At 39.3% G+C, this 19522-nt stretch overlaps 2 protein-coding genes across 3 annotated transcripts in view; one reads left to right on the top strand and one right to left on the bottom strand.

Annotated features, from left to right (window-relative positions):
• ESR2 (estrogen receptor 2) overlaps positions 1-19522 on the bottom strand; it is a 188442-nt gene that overhangs the window by 39205 nt on the left and 129715 nt on the right. The gene's annotated exons all lie outside the window — the stretch shown is intronic.
• SYNE2 (spectrin repeat containing nuclear envelope protein 2) overlaps positions 1-19522 on the top strand; it is a 281501-nt gene that overhangs the window by 195279 nt on the left and 66700 nt on the right. For both annotated transcript variants that reach the window (XM_065871886.1, XM_065871885.1), the window contains exons 76-86: positions 1344-1517; positions 3358-3489; positions 6157-6353; positions 7924-8056; positions 9694-9876; positions 10293-10439; positions 12121-12297; positions 13959-14114; positions 15583-15735; positions 17908-18078; positions 18560-18690. In XM_065871886.1, the coding sequence (XP_065727958.1) occupies positions 1344-1517; positions 3358-3489; positions 6157-6353; positions 7924-8056; positions 9694-9876; positions 10293-10439; positions 12121-12297; positions 13959-14114; positions 15583-15735; positions 17908-18078; positions 18560-18690 (1754 nt within the window). The remainder of the gene's footprint in view (positions 1-1343; positions 1518-3357; positions 3490-6156; positions 6354-7923; positions 8057-9693; positions 9877-10292; positions 10440-12120; positions 12298-13958; positions 14115-15582; positions 15736-17907; positions 18079-18559; positions 18691-19522) is intronic.

The following is a 19522-nucleotide window of genomic DNA, read 5'->3' as shown; positions in this document are numbered from 1 at the left end:
TTTCTGAGTGTGAACTAAGAGCATCCGTTTTCTTCCCTGGTGAAATTTACATCATTCCTTCATTCTTTTAACAAACATCTATTACAGTGCTCCCTGTGTACCAGGAACCCTGCTAAACTCGTAAGAATATGATTGTGAGTGAAAACAGACATAGTGTCTAATATTTATGGAGCTTTCAGTTGATTGAGAAGACATATTTGTCAAGGAGCCATTCAAACAAATTTAAAATTAAACTTGGCATACACACTTTAAGAACATTTAATAGAGGGAATTGAATTCGGGGGTTAGGAGAGGTTTTACTGAGAACTGAAATCAAAAGAAATATTTAAATTACGTAAATGTATGTCCAGCGTAATGCTACAATAAGTCCTTTTGTTTTCCATTCATTTCATTAAACAAAACCTCATGAACATCAACAAGAGATATGCAGTAATTAAGTGCTGATAATAAAAATGTATAAGACAGAGTTCCTGCCTTCAATAAGCTGAAGTCTAGGCTTTTTTTTTTTTTTTTTGAAGTCTAGGCTTTTGATTAAGTAGACCTTAGTCTAAGAAAAATTCAGAGGTAAATACTGTATAAAGGATGGCGGGGGAGAGGAGAAAATATATTAACTGATATATACAATGTGTCAGACCTTATGATATATGCTTTTATAAACTCTTGTATGTATCCTTTTCAAGGAACAAGAGAAGGGATTCACCTAATAAGAAGTCTCCCCCAAACAACTAGAGGGGGCAGCCGACTCTAAATAGAGAGACATGTGAAGGAAAGCCTTCCTCTTTAAAGGTCTTAAAGTGCTATTCTGGGAGCTTTTACCAACCAGAATCCCAATAGACCCCATCAGTGAATTCCCTTTAGTTAACTATTTTATTGTGTAGAAGTTAGAACCAGAGTTTAGGAACCCCCGGCTCTTGAATATGTGAGTTTCTTGGGCTCACACAGCTATGCATCCAATTTATCATCTTGAAACTAATTAGCCACATCAGTGGCTTTACCACTTTTTGTAAAGTTTCTTAAAACTTGGAATAACTGATATAGGAAGATCTCACTGGAAATTTAAATCGACTAATTAATAATGTTTGCCCTTTAATATGGACTGTTTTGTGGAAAATATTACCTAGGGTAAGTTTTCTTTGTGATTTGTTAAAATTCCATTCGTACTCAAAGACTATGGACACACAGGCAATTTTTATTTTGTTTTCTCGTGTGTTTGACTCTACATGGCTGTCCTGGGATTTTGGATTAAAAAGTAAATGACACTATAACATGTTGAAGTAACTTGAATTTTAAGATTTTTCACAATGTAAAAATAAATAAATATTAAAATCTTCCTCATCTCACAGCTTTTTTTCCGGAAGCTTGTTGCTGACATGCTGTTGATCCAAACATACTCCAACAAAATGCTTCCTTCTTTATTGCAAAAGAAAGAGACAGTTTGGGCAGAACAAGTAAAGGAAGTTAAATTACTAGAAGAAAAGTCACACCAGTGTGGAATAAAGCTGCAAAGTTTATTGCAGGTATGTGGCTTTCATAAATTTTGTACTTAAGCCGGGAATTCTGGATTTTCAACCATCACCTCTAGGTTTGAAAACAAGTATCTGGTTATTATTAAGCAGTAGTTAAGTGGGAACCAGCAGTGAGGAATGTGGAATCCTGTTCCAGCTCTGACTGCTACTCCCGGAATGAAATGTTAGCTGAGATTTCTTATATGTTGGTTAGGGATGGCACAGCATCTTTCTACCTTCCAGGTTTGTGAACAAATAAACAAAAGGGAAAGCACTTTGAGATCTTGAATGAGATCACTTGGTGAAATAGTCAGCGGTTCAGAAATTGTGCATCCGGAAGAGGGCAAGCCCAGATGTTCTGTTGCTGAAGTAGATTCATGACAGTCCTGTCCCGATTCAAAGAAAAAAATTAAGCTTACGTAAAGCTCTTTCTCAATTTTAAGGTTTATTTCCCCTTTAACTTCTTAAACACGGTGGATGTTAGCACATAAAGGAAATAAACAAAAAATAAAGAAATATTCAACTTTTTTTTTTTTAATTTATTTTCTTTTTGGTTGCATTGAGTCTTCGTTGCTGCACGCGGGCTTTCTCTAGTTGCGGCGAGCGGGGGCTACTCTTCGTTGCGGAGCGTGGGCTTCTCGTCGCAGTGGTTTCTCATTGTGGAGCATGGGCTCTAGGCTCACAGGCTTCAGTAGTTGTGGCTCGCGGGCTCTAGAGCACAGGCTCAGTAGTTGTGGCGCACGGGCTTAGTTGCTCCACAGCATGTGGGATCTTCCCAGACCAGGGATCAAACCCATGTCCCCTGCACTGGCAGGCAGATTCCTAACCACTGCACCACCAGGAAAGTTCCAGTGTTCAACTTTTTAATGTGATAATAAGCTATGGTATAATTTTATGCTAATAAAAGTAATTTTCTAGTTAGTGTGTCAAGTTGATATTTATAGTAATAGTTCATCGTATTTAAAAAAAAGACTCCATGAGGGACTTCCCTGGCGGTCCAGTGGTTAAGACTCCGTGCTTCTACTGCAGGGGGCACGGGTTTACTCCCTGGTCAGGGAACTAAGATCCCACATGCCCTGTGGCACAGCCAAATAAATAATAAATTAATTAAATAAAAAAGGACTCCATGAATCCAGTGAGTGCCCCTAACAGCCATGTCACCTGCTGTTTCACTAGCTGTGAGAATTACTAAGGTGGTTAATTTTCTAGCAGGTAAGATTTCATGTCCCTAAGTCAGCTCTGTAGAGTGCTGAGACCCTAGGGGTGGGCTTCTCTGGAACTGGAGAAAGCTAGGACAAGGCAGACTCAGGCTAAGGCAGTAGTTACTCCCCTGATGAAGCGTAAGCCCATAACTTCTCAAACAGCTTCTTCAAGCAGCACGGTAGGGTAACGGTTTGGGTCGTGTTTGTTGGGTAATGTTCCTAGGACTGGGGATTGGAGCAGGGAGCGTTGGGAGCAGCCTAACAGAAGCTTCTGTTGAAAAAGACTTTACAAAGTTAACCCCTTTCTTTCCAAGTAAGAGAAAGGCTCTGAGGTCTCCACAGAGGTGCATGCTGAGAGTATCACTTTAACTTAATCCTATCATTTCCTACTCGATTTGACGAGACAAGCATAAAACCCTAATACCAACTGGGTTTTTTAAAACCTTCTCCACAAAGCAGTGGAAGTGCAGTTGTTTCCCACCAGACACTGAGCTCTTACTAGGGTAGGTTATAACTCAGAAACCCCTGGAATCTGTGCTTTAATTTTGTATGGTCTCAGAGTTCATTTTTGTTTTTAGGATTAATTTTGTCATTATCTGGAACTAATCTAGAAAAAGCCCCCTGCTGATCATGTGTTCTTAATTCTTTAGAAATGGGAAGAATTTGATGAAAACTATGCGTCTCTTGAAAAGGACCTGGAAATTCTTGTATCTACATTGCCCTCTGTGAGTTTGGTGGAAGAGACGGAGGAAAGATTAATGGAAAGGATTTCATTTTATCAGGTATTTTGCTTCCACTTAAGCCGTCAAAGTCATTGTCTGTAGCACTTTGTATTTTTATTGTGTTTTGGCTAAATTACTTGACTTTGAAGGTGAATGATTTGAATTGAAGTGAAATATCATTCCTCACACAACTCACAGTGAGACATATTTGGGGAAACTGCAGATTTACTTGTGGGCTTCTTGACATAACCACATGTCTGACGTGGGGTCGGGACCTTGGTTTGAGTCCTGGCTGTCACTTATCACTTCGTCAGCTTTCTGTCCCTAAGCCTCAGTGTCTTTATCTGTAGCATGTAGGTAATCAAGCTGGTGCTACCAGTCTCTGGAGGTGGATGTCAGTGGGTGTGGACATGAGCTAAAGTATGGGAAGAACTTTGTAAACCACGGGCCTCTGAACATATTTTTAGTTTTATGACAACAGTGAAGCCCTGACTGGACATAGCCTATGAGACAAACAATAATCTGTTACCTGCCACCAGCGTTATAAAGAGACTTCAAACTTGAAATTTTTTCTTGTGTAATGTTTGATATTGTTATTATCAAAGTCTCTATGTCTCAAATTTCAATGCCATAGAAAAGATAAAACCTTAAAATGGTTTTCAAGTGGTATTAAGAACATGACCAACAGATAAAAACAAGTTTTAAATATTTTCTGCAGAAACGGAAAATACTTAGTTTTAATTTTAGAATGTATGTGGTCAGAATCTGAGTTGTGCAGCTAGAGGTTGCTATCATATATCAACTTTAAAACTTCAAAGGCAGGTTTGTTGCCAGACCAGACCGAATGGAAGAAGAAAGCATGGAATACTTGGCAGGGTCCCACCATTCCTTGGAGGCACTTAAGCTCCTGTAAGGAACATTTTTCAGAGGCTGGAATGCTGTAGTTATGCTCTCTAGGTGTCTTGAAAGCTGCCATGGATATCTTTGCCATTTTGTCATATTGAGTTGAACTCAGATAAAGCTGAGTCTTATGGGGGTGGGAAGCTGCTCTTTAATTCTTTGTTAGTCTAGGGGTGCAGAAGGTACCACCTGAACAGCTGAAAGAATGCAGCTGAAAACAGATTGGTTTTAAACCTTATTATATTAAGAAACAGTTCATATTAGCCAACCTGTTAGAAGCCTGATTATTTCCCCAAGAGTAGCTGTATACCTTAAACTATAGCCTGTGATTCTGTTAAGTTAGAAATATTTAAAAAATCAAAATAATTGTTCTAAGACTTTTAAATACATTTGCCAGACTAAAAGAAGACAGATATCTAGTAAAGCCCATCTCACTGATAGCGTTCCTTAGGTCATTATCGTCTTCTGCGTCATGGAGAGGTTTGTGTGTATCTTGATCAGGGGACGTCTGTGGGCCGGGAATGTAGGGTCAGTCCGTTGCATGGCCTCTGGTGTTGAACAAGCCATGTTCCAGTGCCGGTTGACACCTCATTGACCGAGTGACCAGTGCAGTCTGACTCCCGTGTATAAAATGGGAAAATTAAAACTTCTCAGTTATGAGGGCAACCCATGAAACAATAGCATTTCCGTGTAACTGTAACAAAAGATATTTTGGAAAAAAAAAAAACCAAACTTCTCAGAGATGCTCTTAAGATGAAGTGTCTCACACTGAAGGCTTAGAAAATTAGAACCTTTTTTTTTTTTAAACTAATGTTGGACATTTTATTCTAGCCTGTGGACTCGGGCAGGCAGAAGGAGTTGCAGCTAGGAGTGGTGGAAAGGGCATTGGAGGTAGACTTTTTTATTAATTTTTAAAAAAGCTTAAGTTAATTGGAAAATAGCAAATGTTCTGTTTTGATCATAATTTATTTTTTAAGATTAAATTTCAGTAGCTGTCAGGATATGTGTCATTAGCTGAACCCAACTGCAGGAGATAATTGCCTTTAGACAGAGTTCTCTTCAGGGGGTCATTGCATTCACAGTTCTGAAGTTTTTTTTTTTTTCATGAAGTTGAATTAGCAATGTGTTGTTTTCATTTATTCTTCTAAAATCCTCTTCTCCCTCCTGAATCCTTATATCCAGAAGACTCTCAAAATGAGCTTTCCCCCCTACTGTTTGGGTCTAAAGGGTGATAAAGAAATGTTTTCTTATTGATCCCCTTCATACCTAGACCGCAATGTGAAATGCTTCCAGGTGCCCAGGCAGGAGAATGGAGATAAAGGTCACTGAGTGGGTGGACAGTTGGAGGGCTGGTGGGGACAGTGGTGGAGGAGAACCCAGGAGAACAACCTCTTCCAAAGGAGCTTGCTAGAGCTTCCTGTTTTCCCCGAGTCATAGGAAATCTTGATTTCTATATAAAATTTCTTGATTTTCAGAATAAGCTTTAGGTCACACAAAACCTCTCTGGCAAGCTCAGTGTGCCCTGTAGACCATCACCTTTTTAGTTTCTAGGTGAAAGAAGTAACGATCAGGTCTAAATCTGTGAATTTTCATTTTATATTGCATGTATAATCTGTGCAGTAGAAATGCATTGGACACTCTCATTGTGGAAGATAATTAATAATCCATTAATCGTGTTTGTTCAGCCAGACTGCAAGAGTCTTGAGGGTTTGGAGAGTGTTACTGTTTCTTCAGTAGCCTCTACTGTAGGTTTTTCATGAAGTATTTGTGAATTGACTGGCTGATTTAATTTTTAAATCATTCATTCTATGACTTTATTTTTATTAGCAAATAAAAAGGAACATCGATGAGAAGCATGCCCGGCTTTACCAGACTGTGAATGAAGGCAAACAGCTGGTGGTTTCCGTGAGCTGTCCTGAACTAGAGGGCCAGATTGCAAAACTGGAAGAGCAGTGGTTGTCCCTAAACAAAAAAATTGATCATGAACTACATAGACTGCAAACGCTTCTCAAGCATCTGCTCAGGTGTGGTTTCTTAGGGATTGATTGGCATCAGAAAAAGACCTCAGAGGGATTCTGCAGTCAACCAGATTTTACGTGCTGTCCCCCTGTTGTACGGTTTTTGACAGTCTAAAGCAGTTGAGTCCCTCTTCCAGGCTAAATGGGAACTAGAGTCTCTGATGCTAGTTTGCAAGACTCAGGATAATGTGTAATCAGTCCTGTGGAAACTAGGAATTATGTTATAAAATTATACATGTTACCTTTATGTCATGATGTTGCTCTTTCCTACACTCTTCCAAAAAATTTTTTTTTTTTTTTCGGTACGCGGGTCTCTCACTGCTGCGGCCTCTCCCGTTGTGGAGCACAGGCTCCGGACGCGCAGGCCCAGCGGCCACGGCTCACGGGCCCAGCCGCTCCGTGGCATGTGGGATCTTCCCAGACCAGGGCACGAACCCGTGTCCCCTGCATCGGCAGGCGGACTCTCAACCACTGCACCACCAGGGAAGCCCCCCAAACTTTTTTAAATCTTAAAAATAATTTTAGCTGATGGAATAGTTTGAAAAAGTCTTTGGAGTTCTTCAAAGAATTTTTTTGCTTTAACTGATCAAATCTTTAAAAAAAATTTTTTTTTATTTTGTATTGAAGTATACTTGATTTACAATGTTGTGTTAGTTTCTGGTGTATATAGCAAAGTGATTCATAATACATGTTCAGTAATATATATTCAGTCATATATATATTCTTTTTCATATATATATTCTTTTTCATATTCTTTTCCATTGTGGTTTAATAGGATACTGAATATAGTTCTGTGTGCTTTATAGCAGGACCTTGTTGTTTATCTATTTTATATATAGTAGTATGTATTTGTTAATCTCAAACTCCTAATTTATCCCTCCCCATCCCTTTCCCCTTTGCTGGCCGTAAGTTTGTTTTCTATGTCTGTGAGTCTGTTTCTGTATTGTAAATAAGTTCATTTTTATCATATTTTAGATTCCACATATAAGTGATATCATATGTGTTTGTCTTTCGCTTACTTCATTCTTGAAACCCTTGAAGAAGGTAGAAAACATAGAACACTTAACCTCATTCTCTTTCCCACCTCTTAGGGAGGCTGTCTTAACCTAGAGAAGTTTAGAAGTTACAAGAGGGACAGCATTTTGCTTGGATATTTTCATTCCATCAGATAAATATATTGGCATCCAGCCAATAGCGATTCGCTATTATACAACTTATACCAATGCTGATTATATTTTTACTGTACACAAATCTATAGAGGACGTTTGATGAATAAAAATAATTTCTGTCCTTACCTGTGGGTTTACTTTTGTATAGCTGTAGTAAACTTTTAAAAGACTATTTTAGACTTTAAAATGCCTCTTTGTTCTCGATTAGTCATTATAGAGTCGTAGAAAATGACAGGAGCATCAGATTTGGGACCTGGGATTAAACAGGGTATAATTCTTTAAAAAATCATGATTTTTCTGAATAATAGGATTGGTCAACACAAGAAAATAAATGGTGAAACAGAAGAAAATACACAGGGGATGCAATCGTTTCTAATTTCCTTTCTCTCCCACTTTGCTCCTATTAGTTATAACAGAGATTCAGATCAGTTAACCAAGTGGTTGGAATCTTCTCAGCAAACTCTGAACTACTGGAAAGAGCAGTCCCTCAATGTGTCTCAGGACTTGGACACAATCAGAAGCAACATAAACAATTTTTTTGTAAGTTGTAATACAATATGCTCAGGTAATTGTTGGTTAGAAAAAGGTATCGGGGGAAAAGTAGGAGAGTTGGTGTGGTAGTTTCCATAATCATTTGTAGATAAGGGGTAAAACTTGGGCTAATAGCAGCTGCATTCTTCAAACTTAGAACTATTTATTTATACTATTGATTTATATGCTTATAATAATGATAAAGTATATTTTAAATTGACACTATAAAATATATATATATTTAAAACTTGCCCTGACATGGGGCATGTTTTACAAGTGCAGAAAATAACTCCCCTACCTGCCCCCTAAAACCTCACAGGATTATTAATTCATAAATGTTAGCTAATAAATACATGGTTTTAAATTGTTATATACAGAATTGATGTTTCTACTAAAATGTTATTGTTCTGTTGTTTTAAGGGGTTTTTTTTGAAGAAAAGAAAGTATTAATTTTGTGATATAAATTATACTTTGAGACCTTTTCGTCTTTTCCCTTAGTCTTTTCTCCATTTTTCATATTTTGTAGCTATGATTACTCACTTTGATATTAAAATATAAATATTTTTTAAATATACTTGGAAAAAACCTGTAAGTACCAGGAAAGATTTCAGATATTTTAGTTAAAAATTTGTTGTGTTTAGTTCATTTAATATGAACTTTAAAAAAAAATGAACGTAGTGCTGTGTTCCGTATTTTCTTTTTATAGTTGATGATTTGTCTATTTTTAAAAATATTAATCCATTAGATTATAAGCCACTCAAGGGGCAGGAACTCCATCTCTTTTGTTCCCCACCATATATCAAATGCCTGGAACAGTGCCTGACACTTAGCAGGAAAAATGTGTGTGTGTGTGTGTGTGTGTGTGTGTGTGTGTGTGCGCTCACATGTGAGCACATATACACATGCATACATACACATATAAATATTTACTATTTGAATTGAATTCATTTATTTAGTTTTGGACTCTAACCAGTTATTCTGACTCTTAGTTACTCCATGCCTTATTTATTTATTTATTATTTATTTATATTTATTTGTTTATTTATTTTTTTGGCTGTGTTGGGTCTTCGTTGCTGGGCGTGGGCTTTCTCTAGTTGTGGTGAGCGGGAGCTACTCTTCATTGCGGTGTGCGGGCTCCTCATTGCGGTGGTCGCAGAACACAGGCTCTAGGCGCGCAGGCTTCAGTAGTTGTGGCACGCGGGCTCAGTAGTTGTGGCTCATGGGCTCTAGAGCGCAGGCTCAGTAGTTGCGGTGCATGGGCTTAGTTGCTCTGCGGCATGTGGGATCTTCCCAGGCCAGGGTTCAAACCCATGTCCCCTGCATTAGCAGGTGGATTCTTTTTTTTTTTTTTTTTTTTGCCGTATGCGGGCCTCTCACTGTTGTGGCCTCTCCCGTTGCGGAGCACAGGCTCTGGACGCACAGGCTCAGCGGCCATGGCTCATAGGCCCAGCCGCTCCTTAGCATGTGGGATCTTCCCGGACCGGGGCACAAACCCGTGTCCCCTGCACTGGCAGGCGGACTCTCAACCACTGCGCCACCAGGGAAGCCCAGCAGGTGGATTCTTAACCACTGCGCCACGAGGGAAGTCCTTCCATGACACATTTAAATTTTAAAAGTTTCTAAACTTTGAAACTGTTTCCTTTTAGGAGTTTTCAAAGGAACTTGATGAAAAGTCCTCCTTGAAAACTGCAGTTCTAAGTACTGGGAACCAACTTCTTCACCTGAAAGAAGCTGATACGGCGACACTGAGAGCTTCTTTAGCACAGTTTGAACAAAAGTGGACAATGCTCATAACTCAACTTCCTGACATCCAAGAAAAACTTCACCAGGTAAGTAGTTAAAAACCCAGCATTTGAATTAGCATTCACTTGTTAGCTCACAACTCTTTTAAAATCATTTCTCTGACTCAGTAATTTTCACTGACACCACCTATCTTTTCTCTGGCACCACTGAATATAGGTCTTAATTACTGGACTCTCCTCCAGTGGGATCTTTCTTAAGAGAGAAATCAGGCTTAATTACTTTATTTCCCAGTTTATCTGCACCACTGTGTTAGTTTATGTGAAGGTCATTGTCATTGTTTTGGGATCACTTATTCTGAGCTTGAATGCTGGGTTAGTTTTTGTGAGTAACCTGCATAATTATGTGGTAAGACCTTTTATCAAACCAGGTATTATCTTAAGTGATGCCCTGATTCATTTTGTTAACTGCAGGTAATTAAATGGAAATCATTTTGATTTTGCAGCTTCAGATGGAGAAATTGCCATCTCGTAAAGCAATAACAGAAATGATTAACTGGATGAACGATGTGGAACATCAAACTGCAGATGAAGACTCTGAGCATTCACTGAGTTCTGCATCTCAAGTTAAAAATCTTCTTCACAAGTACAAGGTAATTATACAAAAAAGCCAGAAGCCTTTTCATTACATAAAGAAGGCAAGTCAGTTGGAAGGGAAATACTGAACAAAGAGGCATGGAGGATATTATTTAGAAAAACTAATTCTAAGGGTGGGGAATGGGATGGTGGATGATTCTAGAGAGAGGAGTTAGTGTACTTGCTCTTATTCTGCCCAGATTCCTTTGGTAGCTCCCATCACCACAGGACAGAATCCAAGCTTTTAACTGGCTCTGGCTCTTCATTTCCCCACATAAACCGTGGACTCTGCCTGAACCAAATCCTTTGCGGTCCCTCCACCGCCCCTGGCGCTCTCTTGCTGGTGCTTTTGCTTTTGTACGTGCTGTACCTTTGGCCTGGAATTCCAGTGTCCCGCTTTTAGCTGTAGGAATCTTCTTAGTCATCCTTCAAGAGTCAGTTCAAGTATCTTCTCATTTGGAAATCTACCCTGACTCTCCCAGCCAGATCAGTTTACTTTCCAGGATTAGGTGTCTCCATGGTGCTATCAATAGTTCCTGTCACCCGGTATTATAATTATTTTCTTACTTGCCTATCTCCCCACCTTGACTTAGCTTCTTGAGAGCAGGGGCTCCTCCTTTACCTCCCTGAAACAGCACACCTAGCCCAACACCTGGCATCCAATAGGTGTTAAGTAAATGTTCTTTGGATAAGAGAATACGTAAGGAAAAGTTGATATCCTTCTACAAGTAGATAGGGATGTGGCCTTCTCCATGATATTTGATTTCAAGTAGATTTAACTAACATTTAACAAGCCACACACAAACACTTATTGTGTGCCGGGCAAGGTGTTCGCCACTAGGAACACAAAGATGAATGAAGACTCTGGTCATTGCTTTCCAAGACCTCATAAGCTAATGGATGTAGCCTCTGGTAGGCAGAAGATGAATGGCTTAATCACAAAGCATGGTATTAGCAAGGATTTCCTTTTTATGTCCTATCCCATCCTAACTTCAGTGAGTAGTACAATCTGTAGAGGGCCTATGTGTATTTTTCTCACAGGCCCTAGTAACCTAGCACATAGTTTTACCCTTGGATGTCTGCTATGGGGGTGCTGGAACTTGCCAGAATAAACCCAACAAGTATCAGCCTTAACAGAAACATGCTTGGCCCTGGGAGGGTTTAGGATTGCTCTAGAACTTAAAGTCATCCAAACGGGGAGGCCTAGACCGTCCGTAGAGGGACAGAGAAGCTGCCTAAACTGGCAGAGCTCCTTAAAGGTGTCCTGGGTTTTCTGGGAGAGTCTTAACTTCAGACTTCCCGTCCTGTCATTTCCATGAGCCCACAGGATGGCTCTGAATTCCAGTGGAGCTCTCGGGAAGCCTCTCAAAGGAACCCTTTGTCAGACTCTGGGTCTTGATTTTGGTTCCTGTGATGCAACTACCATACATGGTACCGTACATCTTTGACTTTTCAGTCTGTTTGAAAGCGGTGAGTCTCTCTGTTCCCAGGAATGTGTAATTGCCCAAAAGACTCTCCAGGCAAATAAAGCAGATGCATGGTGGGGTTGGGGGAGGGTAGAACATAACTCCAGACAGGTGCCTCTTGATTACTGGGTGGGAGCCTGGCGCCCCCTACAGTGCACCAAAGGAGAGGTCCAGTTCATCTGCTTCAATTCAGGCTTTGGTGGTTTAATTTTGTTTTCTTTGTTCATTTTAGGAGTTTAGAATGGAAATGGACTATAAACAATGGATAGTTGACTTTGTTAACCAGTCATTACTTCAGTTAAGCACCTGTGATGTGGAAAGTAAGCGCTATGAGAGAACAGAGTTTGCAGAGCATCTCGGAGAGATGAACCGCCAATGGCACCGGGTCCATGGAACACTGAATGGAAAGGTGAGCTCATGGTCACAGCTTGATGTATGATTTAGCCTTTGCAAAATACCACTTTCTGAAAAATTTTAAAGGACATTTGTGGCACCTCCCTGTTGGTCCAGTGGTTAAGACTCCACACTCCACTGCAGGGGGCATGGGTTCAGTCCCTGGTCGGGGAACTAATATCCTGCATACTGCATGGAGTGGCCAAAAAAAATTAATTAAAAAAAACAAAAAGACATTTGTCTGGTTAACTTACAGTTAAACCTAGTAATCATCTCAATTCTAGCCCCTTTTAAATCCTGTCCTCCATTGGTGCATTTAAGAGTCGGAAATAGCTTTTATATTTCTTCGCGATTTCTTAGTGGGAAATTGACTTAGGCAAGTGAAGAGGAGAAATGTTATTTAAGAAGATGTCGAGTATTACATGAGGCTACTAAATGGTCAGAAGTTTTGACATTTTCTGTGAAAGTAGGTGTTAAAAAGCAGCAAAGCTATTTCAGCTTTAGAAAGATTATAAAAAGGAAGAAAAATGTATATGGCTTCTTGGTAGATTTTCATTCCATGACCGAAAAGATTAAGCACACTTATTCTTGGGAAAATATTTAATATTTATATACAATAGTGAAACTTGGTTGATTTCTTTATTGTGTGGCGAATGCATACAAATAAGACCTGATGGACAAAGAACATGAGCAGATAATTCACAAAAGAGAAAATTATAATTGGCAAATAAATATGGAAAGGTTACCACTTTAATTGTCAGACGTTTGAAATAAACATTAATAACATTATACACTTACTAAATTAGAAAAACTTCAGATAAAGATAAAAGCCCAAGACTTTCACATTCGTACATTGCAGATAATGGCTTACATACCCTTTTGGAAAGCATTCAGAAAATTTCAAGAACCATAATAATCATCTTACCTCTTAACCCAGCAGTCCACTTCTTTTACATTTATTTAAGTAGACAGTCCTTCAAAAAGGAAAAGATATGTGCACCAAGTGTTCAATTCAACATTATTTATTCGGGTGAAAAATGTGGACTGCCTGAATTTCCAACTCGAGAGAAATAGTTAATCAAATTATATGGTGTCCATTGGATGAAATACTGGGCAGCAAGTCATGACATAGAAAGCGCCTATGGCATATGAAAAGAAGTATAAAACATTATATATACTATGATTGTAACCTAATAAACATTGTAAGCATTAGAAATGAGAAGAATCACAGACGTTTAAAAAATATTACTTTATTAAATTGATGCATTATTTGTGATATTCTTTATATTGACAGTTTTTAAGTGAGTCTAATGAAGAGAGTCTGGGGAAAAAAAAATTTCTTAAGCTTTACATATATCAATAGATGATGCAATGAAAAAATGTTGAGTGTTAGCAACATGATTTTGTTTTGTACAGATATTGTGGAACTCCAGAGCAGCCAGCTTTCTTATCAGGTTAGCTTTCATTTCAAATGTTAGATTTTTTTAAAAAAGGAGAAAATAATTCATATTTCCTGACTTATGAATCTTTATTCTGAAAGTTCTTGGGAAATCTTGTGCAAAACGTTAGAAATCTGAGAAGAAACAAAATTATCCTATTAAAAATGACATATCACGACATTTACATTTTAAACGTGGTTTAAAATAAGAAAATTTTATTCTTATTCGTAACTGATAGATACAACAATTAGAACAACTTTTGGAAAGTATCACTGAGAATGAAAACAAAATACAGATTCTGAACAACTGGATGGAGGCACAAGAGGAGAGACTGAACACTTTACAAAAACCTGAAAGTGTGATCTCGGTGCAGAAGACACTCCTGGATTGTCAGGTGAGAAGACACACAGCACCTGTCCAGTGTGGCTTGGTCAGGCTGTTAGTTACCACACCTGCCCCAGGGAGTAGGGCAAGCTGCTATAGTTTCTGAGGGTTCTCCTCAAAGCCCCCAGCTACTTAACTTTCTTCTATAAAATAGATGTGTCCATGTGTTTTACAGAATTGCAAAATGCTGTTTTTAAATGATAAACAGATGTATTTTCATGGTTATTGTAGTTCTTAAGAGATTTGAATGCTACTCCTAAGAAAAAAATGTTGGGAGTTCCCTGGCCGTCCAGTGGTTAGGATTCAGTGCTTTCACTGCTATGGCCTGGGTTCAGTCCCTGGTTGGGGAACTAAGATCTCACAAGCCGCACAGTGCAGCCAAAAAAAAAAAAAAAATGTTCCACGGGGATTTTGATTTAGATGTTTTCCAGTTTTTGTGTTTTTATTAATTTCTCCAGTATTTACAAAATTACTCTGAAGTCTCCATGATTTTTAGTATTTCTTTTTGTTTCTTCAGAGGAAAATGGTTTTATTTTACCTACTGTGTAATGTGTTCTCAAAGGACTACTTTTCCCTCAGAACCACTGTCTAAATCCCATTTGGTCTAGAGCATGTTGGCTGTGCCCTTTTTTCGTTCAGTCATCATTTGCCAGGTCACGTGGTCTTTGAGGTGCCCTCACCCAAACGTGGGTTTACTCCTCCCTCCCCACCGCCCTGCTTGTGTCACTCCTGTTGAGAGCAGTTCCACTGTCCCTCGCTGTAGACGGCCCAGGTTACGTGGGTTCTGCACCGCCTACAGGAAGGCATGGCGCTTCTCACTGTTGGGGCTGGAAAGTCGGCTCAGACCCCTGTTCTACTTAGAAGGTTACAGAATGATACTGGATATAGTATATGGGCATCAACACCTCCATAAGAGATCTTTTCAGATGGTCGTATCCTGTTTCTAACTACCCACTAGCCATTTCCATTTTAGAGTGTTTACAGCCACCTCCTGACTGTAAACTCAGTGCTCTAGCACCCCCAGCCGGCCGCCCTGCTTTCACCTGAGTGCTAAGTTACTCAGACGTGGGATGTCATCACTATTTTCCAGATGGGAAAATGCAGACTTGGCAGTTTGATGACTTAATGCTTGGTCCAACAGCCAGTACAGGGCAGACGTGGAATGGAGACTATATCTCCTAGACTCTTTCTACTATACCATGATGATAAGGACTTGCTACCTAGACTCTTCTAAAATCTAGAGCCATGTAATAATGGAAAGTATTGTAAAACCTCATTTTGTAATATTGTAAATTTATATTACAAAATTTCACTGTAAAACTTGAATTGAGAGTGTGATATGATTAAAATGTCTTCTCTGTAACGTTATTAAATTACATACTCTATTGGCATTATTACTTGAAAAGTGCAGACTCCTACCTCTTACCCCTTATTAATTGTTTTGTAATATTGTGCACCTTTTCCTCTTGCCCTTCCAGGATATAGAAAATCAACTTGCAATTAAATCCAAAGCATTGGATGAATTGAGACAAAGTTACCTGACTTCAGAGAGTGGGACAATGCCATTGCTGGAAGATACAGCATCCAGAATTGATGAGTTATTTCAAAAGAAAACCAGTGTTATCAACCAGGTACTAGAATTCATTTACAGCGTACTATTTCTCTCCACGTATCCTTCTTTTATCTTATTTCTTGTTTCATAATGGACACTCGCTCCATACCAAAAACTGAAAAGTTGCTGTGAAAACTACTGAAGTGAAGTAGAGAAAAACATTTCAGATCTCTCTTATTTTTTTCCTTCACTGGATACTCAGAGGCAAAGCCACCAAATTCCCACATCCTTGGCATGCTAGAAGTCCACCTGGTTATCTTTGTTTTGTCTAATGTACTCACAGACACAAAAATGTCTCCACCCCCAGCCCCAAACCCAACAGAGCATCTGGCGTTGTTTCTTGGCCAGATATACAGGAGCAGTTATGAAGAAGCAGCTCAGATTCCCCACACCCAGGGAGATGCCTCAGGGAGGGCGTGATCCTATCACATGTAGCCTCTATTAAGCTAGAAGCATGGTCAGCATAGGGAAAACTCCAGAGGTGGGGAGAAACAGCATGTGGTGAGGAGAAAGCATAGAAGACTGTGGAAGACGTCTGGTAATTGTATGAAAGGCATGTCAAAGTCTGCATTTACCCCTTCTGGGAGGAAGAACACCAAAAGACAAAGGACAGGCATCCTCAGACACTTGCAACTTTGACATTTCCCCACAAATGGAGGGAGAAATTGTAAATACTAACCTATTATAGGTGTGTCCATGTTTCCCAGAGAGTCTTTATTGTGGATTATTTGTCATCTACTAAAATCTACATTCAACCATTTGTTCCAAGAGAGAATTGGGAATAACCCATGTAAATGAAATCCATAGGTGACCCTCAGCCTCATTCTTCCCCCAGGACTCAGGCAGAAAAGTAGGGGTGAGCTGAACATATCTGTGTGAATCATTTGTTAACATATCTTTTGTGAGGCACTGTGCTCACTGCCAAGGGTGCAATGATAAGAAAAATGGTTCTTACCCTGAAGATGCTCACAGGCTGCAGGAGGATAGCTGCAATAAAAAGACAGACAGTAACAAGTGTTGACAAGGATGTGGAGACATTAAAACCCTCCTACACTGCTGAGAATGTGTGTGTATAGGTTTTTTTGTGAACATATGCTTTCAGTTCTCTTGGCCATATACCTAAGAGTAGAATTAGTGGGTCATATGGTAACTCTATACAGTATTTAACTTCTTGAGAGACTGCCAAACTTTTCTACAGAAGCTGCACCACTTTGCATTTCCATCAGCAGTGTATAAGCGTTCCCATTTTTCCATAGTCTCGCCAGTACTAGTTATTATCCAACTTTGATTATAGCCATCCTAGTGGATGTGAAGTGGTATCTCATGGTTTTGATTTCTATTTCTCTAATGACTGTGGATGTTGAGTGTCTTTTCATATGCTTATTGGCCATTTGTATATATTCTTTAGAGAGATGGTTATTCAATCCTTTGTCCATTTTTGAGTTTGGTTGTCTTTTTATTGTTGAGATATAAGTGTTCTTAACATAATATATAAAGATTTATATACTTGTATATTCTCGATTGTGTCAGAGGTCATTTAAATGCTTCAATTTTCAACCTTTCATAATTACCAAAACACATTAAAGAATAAAATATGGCCACCATTGCATTTCCTCCTACTTTGCACTTGCCCATCATTTTGGCCAAGCATGATGCTCTCCAAGTTTTGCTTGCTCTCCAGTAGTAACCAGACTTAAGTGCCAGGTAACACAGGTTAACACTTTACATTTATAATGCTTTACAGTTTTCAGAGCATTTTCACAGACACTATTTTCTTTATGTTTTCATTTATTATATCTGTTTTGTGGATGAAGAAATAGACTCAAGGATTAAATAACTTGCCCAAGGTCAGAAAGCTAATAGGGTGTCACTGAAATGTATATCCTGAGATTCTGATTCCTCAATCAGTGTTTTTTTCCCTGGGCTGTCCATCTGTAGGCTGAACTCTCTCTGTGCTGGAGACTCTGGTCTCAGGGCTCTTTTCCATTCAGCTACTCTAAAACTTAGCCTTCTTTGATATTTCTTGTTCATTGACCCACCCTTCTCACCTTCAGTGAATCACTGAAGCTCCACTCTCAAATTAAAATGCCTAGATTGGATACGGTGGTAGAGTCCTTAGGAGGGGGAAACAAAAAAGATGAGAGAGCCTCTTGTCGATGATTTCCTAAATATGTTTCTACTTTTTGTATAGGTCAATGAGCTCAAGACCTCCATGCAGTCTGTTTTACAGGAGTGGAAGACTTATGATAAACTCTATGATGAAGTGAATATGATGACGATCCGATTCTGGTACTGCATGGAACACAGCAAACCTGTGGTTTTATCATTAGAGGCCTTAAGGTGCCAGGTGCAGAACCTTCAGGTATATTAACCAGATCTTGGCACAATGCATTATTGGCAGAAAATCTCCAATGGAAGGAAGCACAGAAATGAACACAATTACTGTTATGTTCTCCACAGAGAAACACAAAACAGTATTTTAAACAGCAGCATCAAAAGTATAACTTGAAATTTCAAAATGAATGACATGAACCAAATGAGTGAAACTTGGTACAAGTATACTGTGAATTTTTCTTCATCTTTCTTTCATGTCCATATTATTTCACAATTTAAAGGTTTGGGTCTGGGGTGTTTTTTTTTCTAAGTATGCTATTTCAAGTGCTAGCCCCATGAAAGAATGCCTTCTCAGTTTTCTTCTTCACATTTCTGGTAATTTATCCCTGTCCTATTAAAGTTTGAGTGTTAACATTACTGTGGTACAGCGGCAAGTGTTGACCAGCCGCTGCCTTCTTTGGACGAGGCCAGGCTGTTCTGCAACTGACGTTCCTGCTCTGTCCTCCTAGACTCTTCAAGATGAAGCTGAGAGCAGTGAAGGGAGTTGGAAGAAACTCCAGGAGGTTATTGGAAAACTCAAAGATTACTGCCCCTCAGTTGCTGAGATAATTCAAGAGAAATGCCAAAATACTCACACAAGGTACACTTTAAGATGCAATTTGAATGGTAGAGCAGATATTTTTATCTTAATGACGTGTGACAAATGAAGGGACGTAGGCTGGGTAAAGCCTTCTTAATCATCTGAGATAACTGGCTTCATACTATTCTGGTCTCTCCTGCTTGGAAGGATCTTGTTCACGTAAGATTTGACGTTGTGAAGGCTATTACTTGCCTTGTACAAGTGTTTGGTATAATCAATCTAGAAATGTCCTAAGTACAGCCCCAGTGTAGCCACGTTCAGTGGGCATAGGCTAAATGCCCAATGCGATCCTCAAGGGCACCAAAATCAACAGGCAGAAACAGGCTAAGGGATGGCCAGATGGGCAGTCTGTCTCACTGGAAACATTATAAGGTGGAAGTAAGGGGATGTAAGAATACATCTCAGGAGATATTTGTGAGGTTGGGAGGAATTCTTTGATGAACTACTTATGATAGAAAACTCCTTCTAAGGAGTGTGGCCCTGGTTGATTGTGAGGCTTTTATATAGCTGGATGGGATATGAAAGTTGGCCCAAAGCTGATTTGTTCCAGACAGTGATGAAGAGATTAAGCTACCCTCAGTGGCCTTCTCCACCCTTCCTTCATGCAGATTCAGCCTCTCCTATAAACCAACTTTGAATATATGTTGAACAAGGGACACCACATTTATGTACCCTGCAGTGGTGTCCTCAGCCCTTGATCCAGTCCTTAGTGGAAGAGGGGGAGGAGTGAGGGTAAAGGTAAACACAGACACGTATCTAATTTCACATACAGTAATGGGGGCCTCCCTCAAAACATATGGTGGTTCAGGTTGCTATTAAAGGGATTCAGTTG

This window comes from Phocoena phocoena, chromosome 2 (genome assembly GCF_963924675.1).
Source record: "Phocoena phocoena chromosome 2, mPhoPho1.1, whole genome shotgun sequence".
In the NCBI taxonomy this organism is placed as follows: Eukaryota; Metazoa; Chordata; class Mammalia; order Artiodactyla; family Phocoenidae; genus Phocoena; species Phocoena phocoena.
Note: the sequence above shows the minus strand (reverse complement) of the source record. Positions and strands in the feature narration are given on the sequence as shown.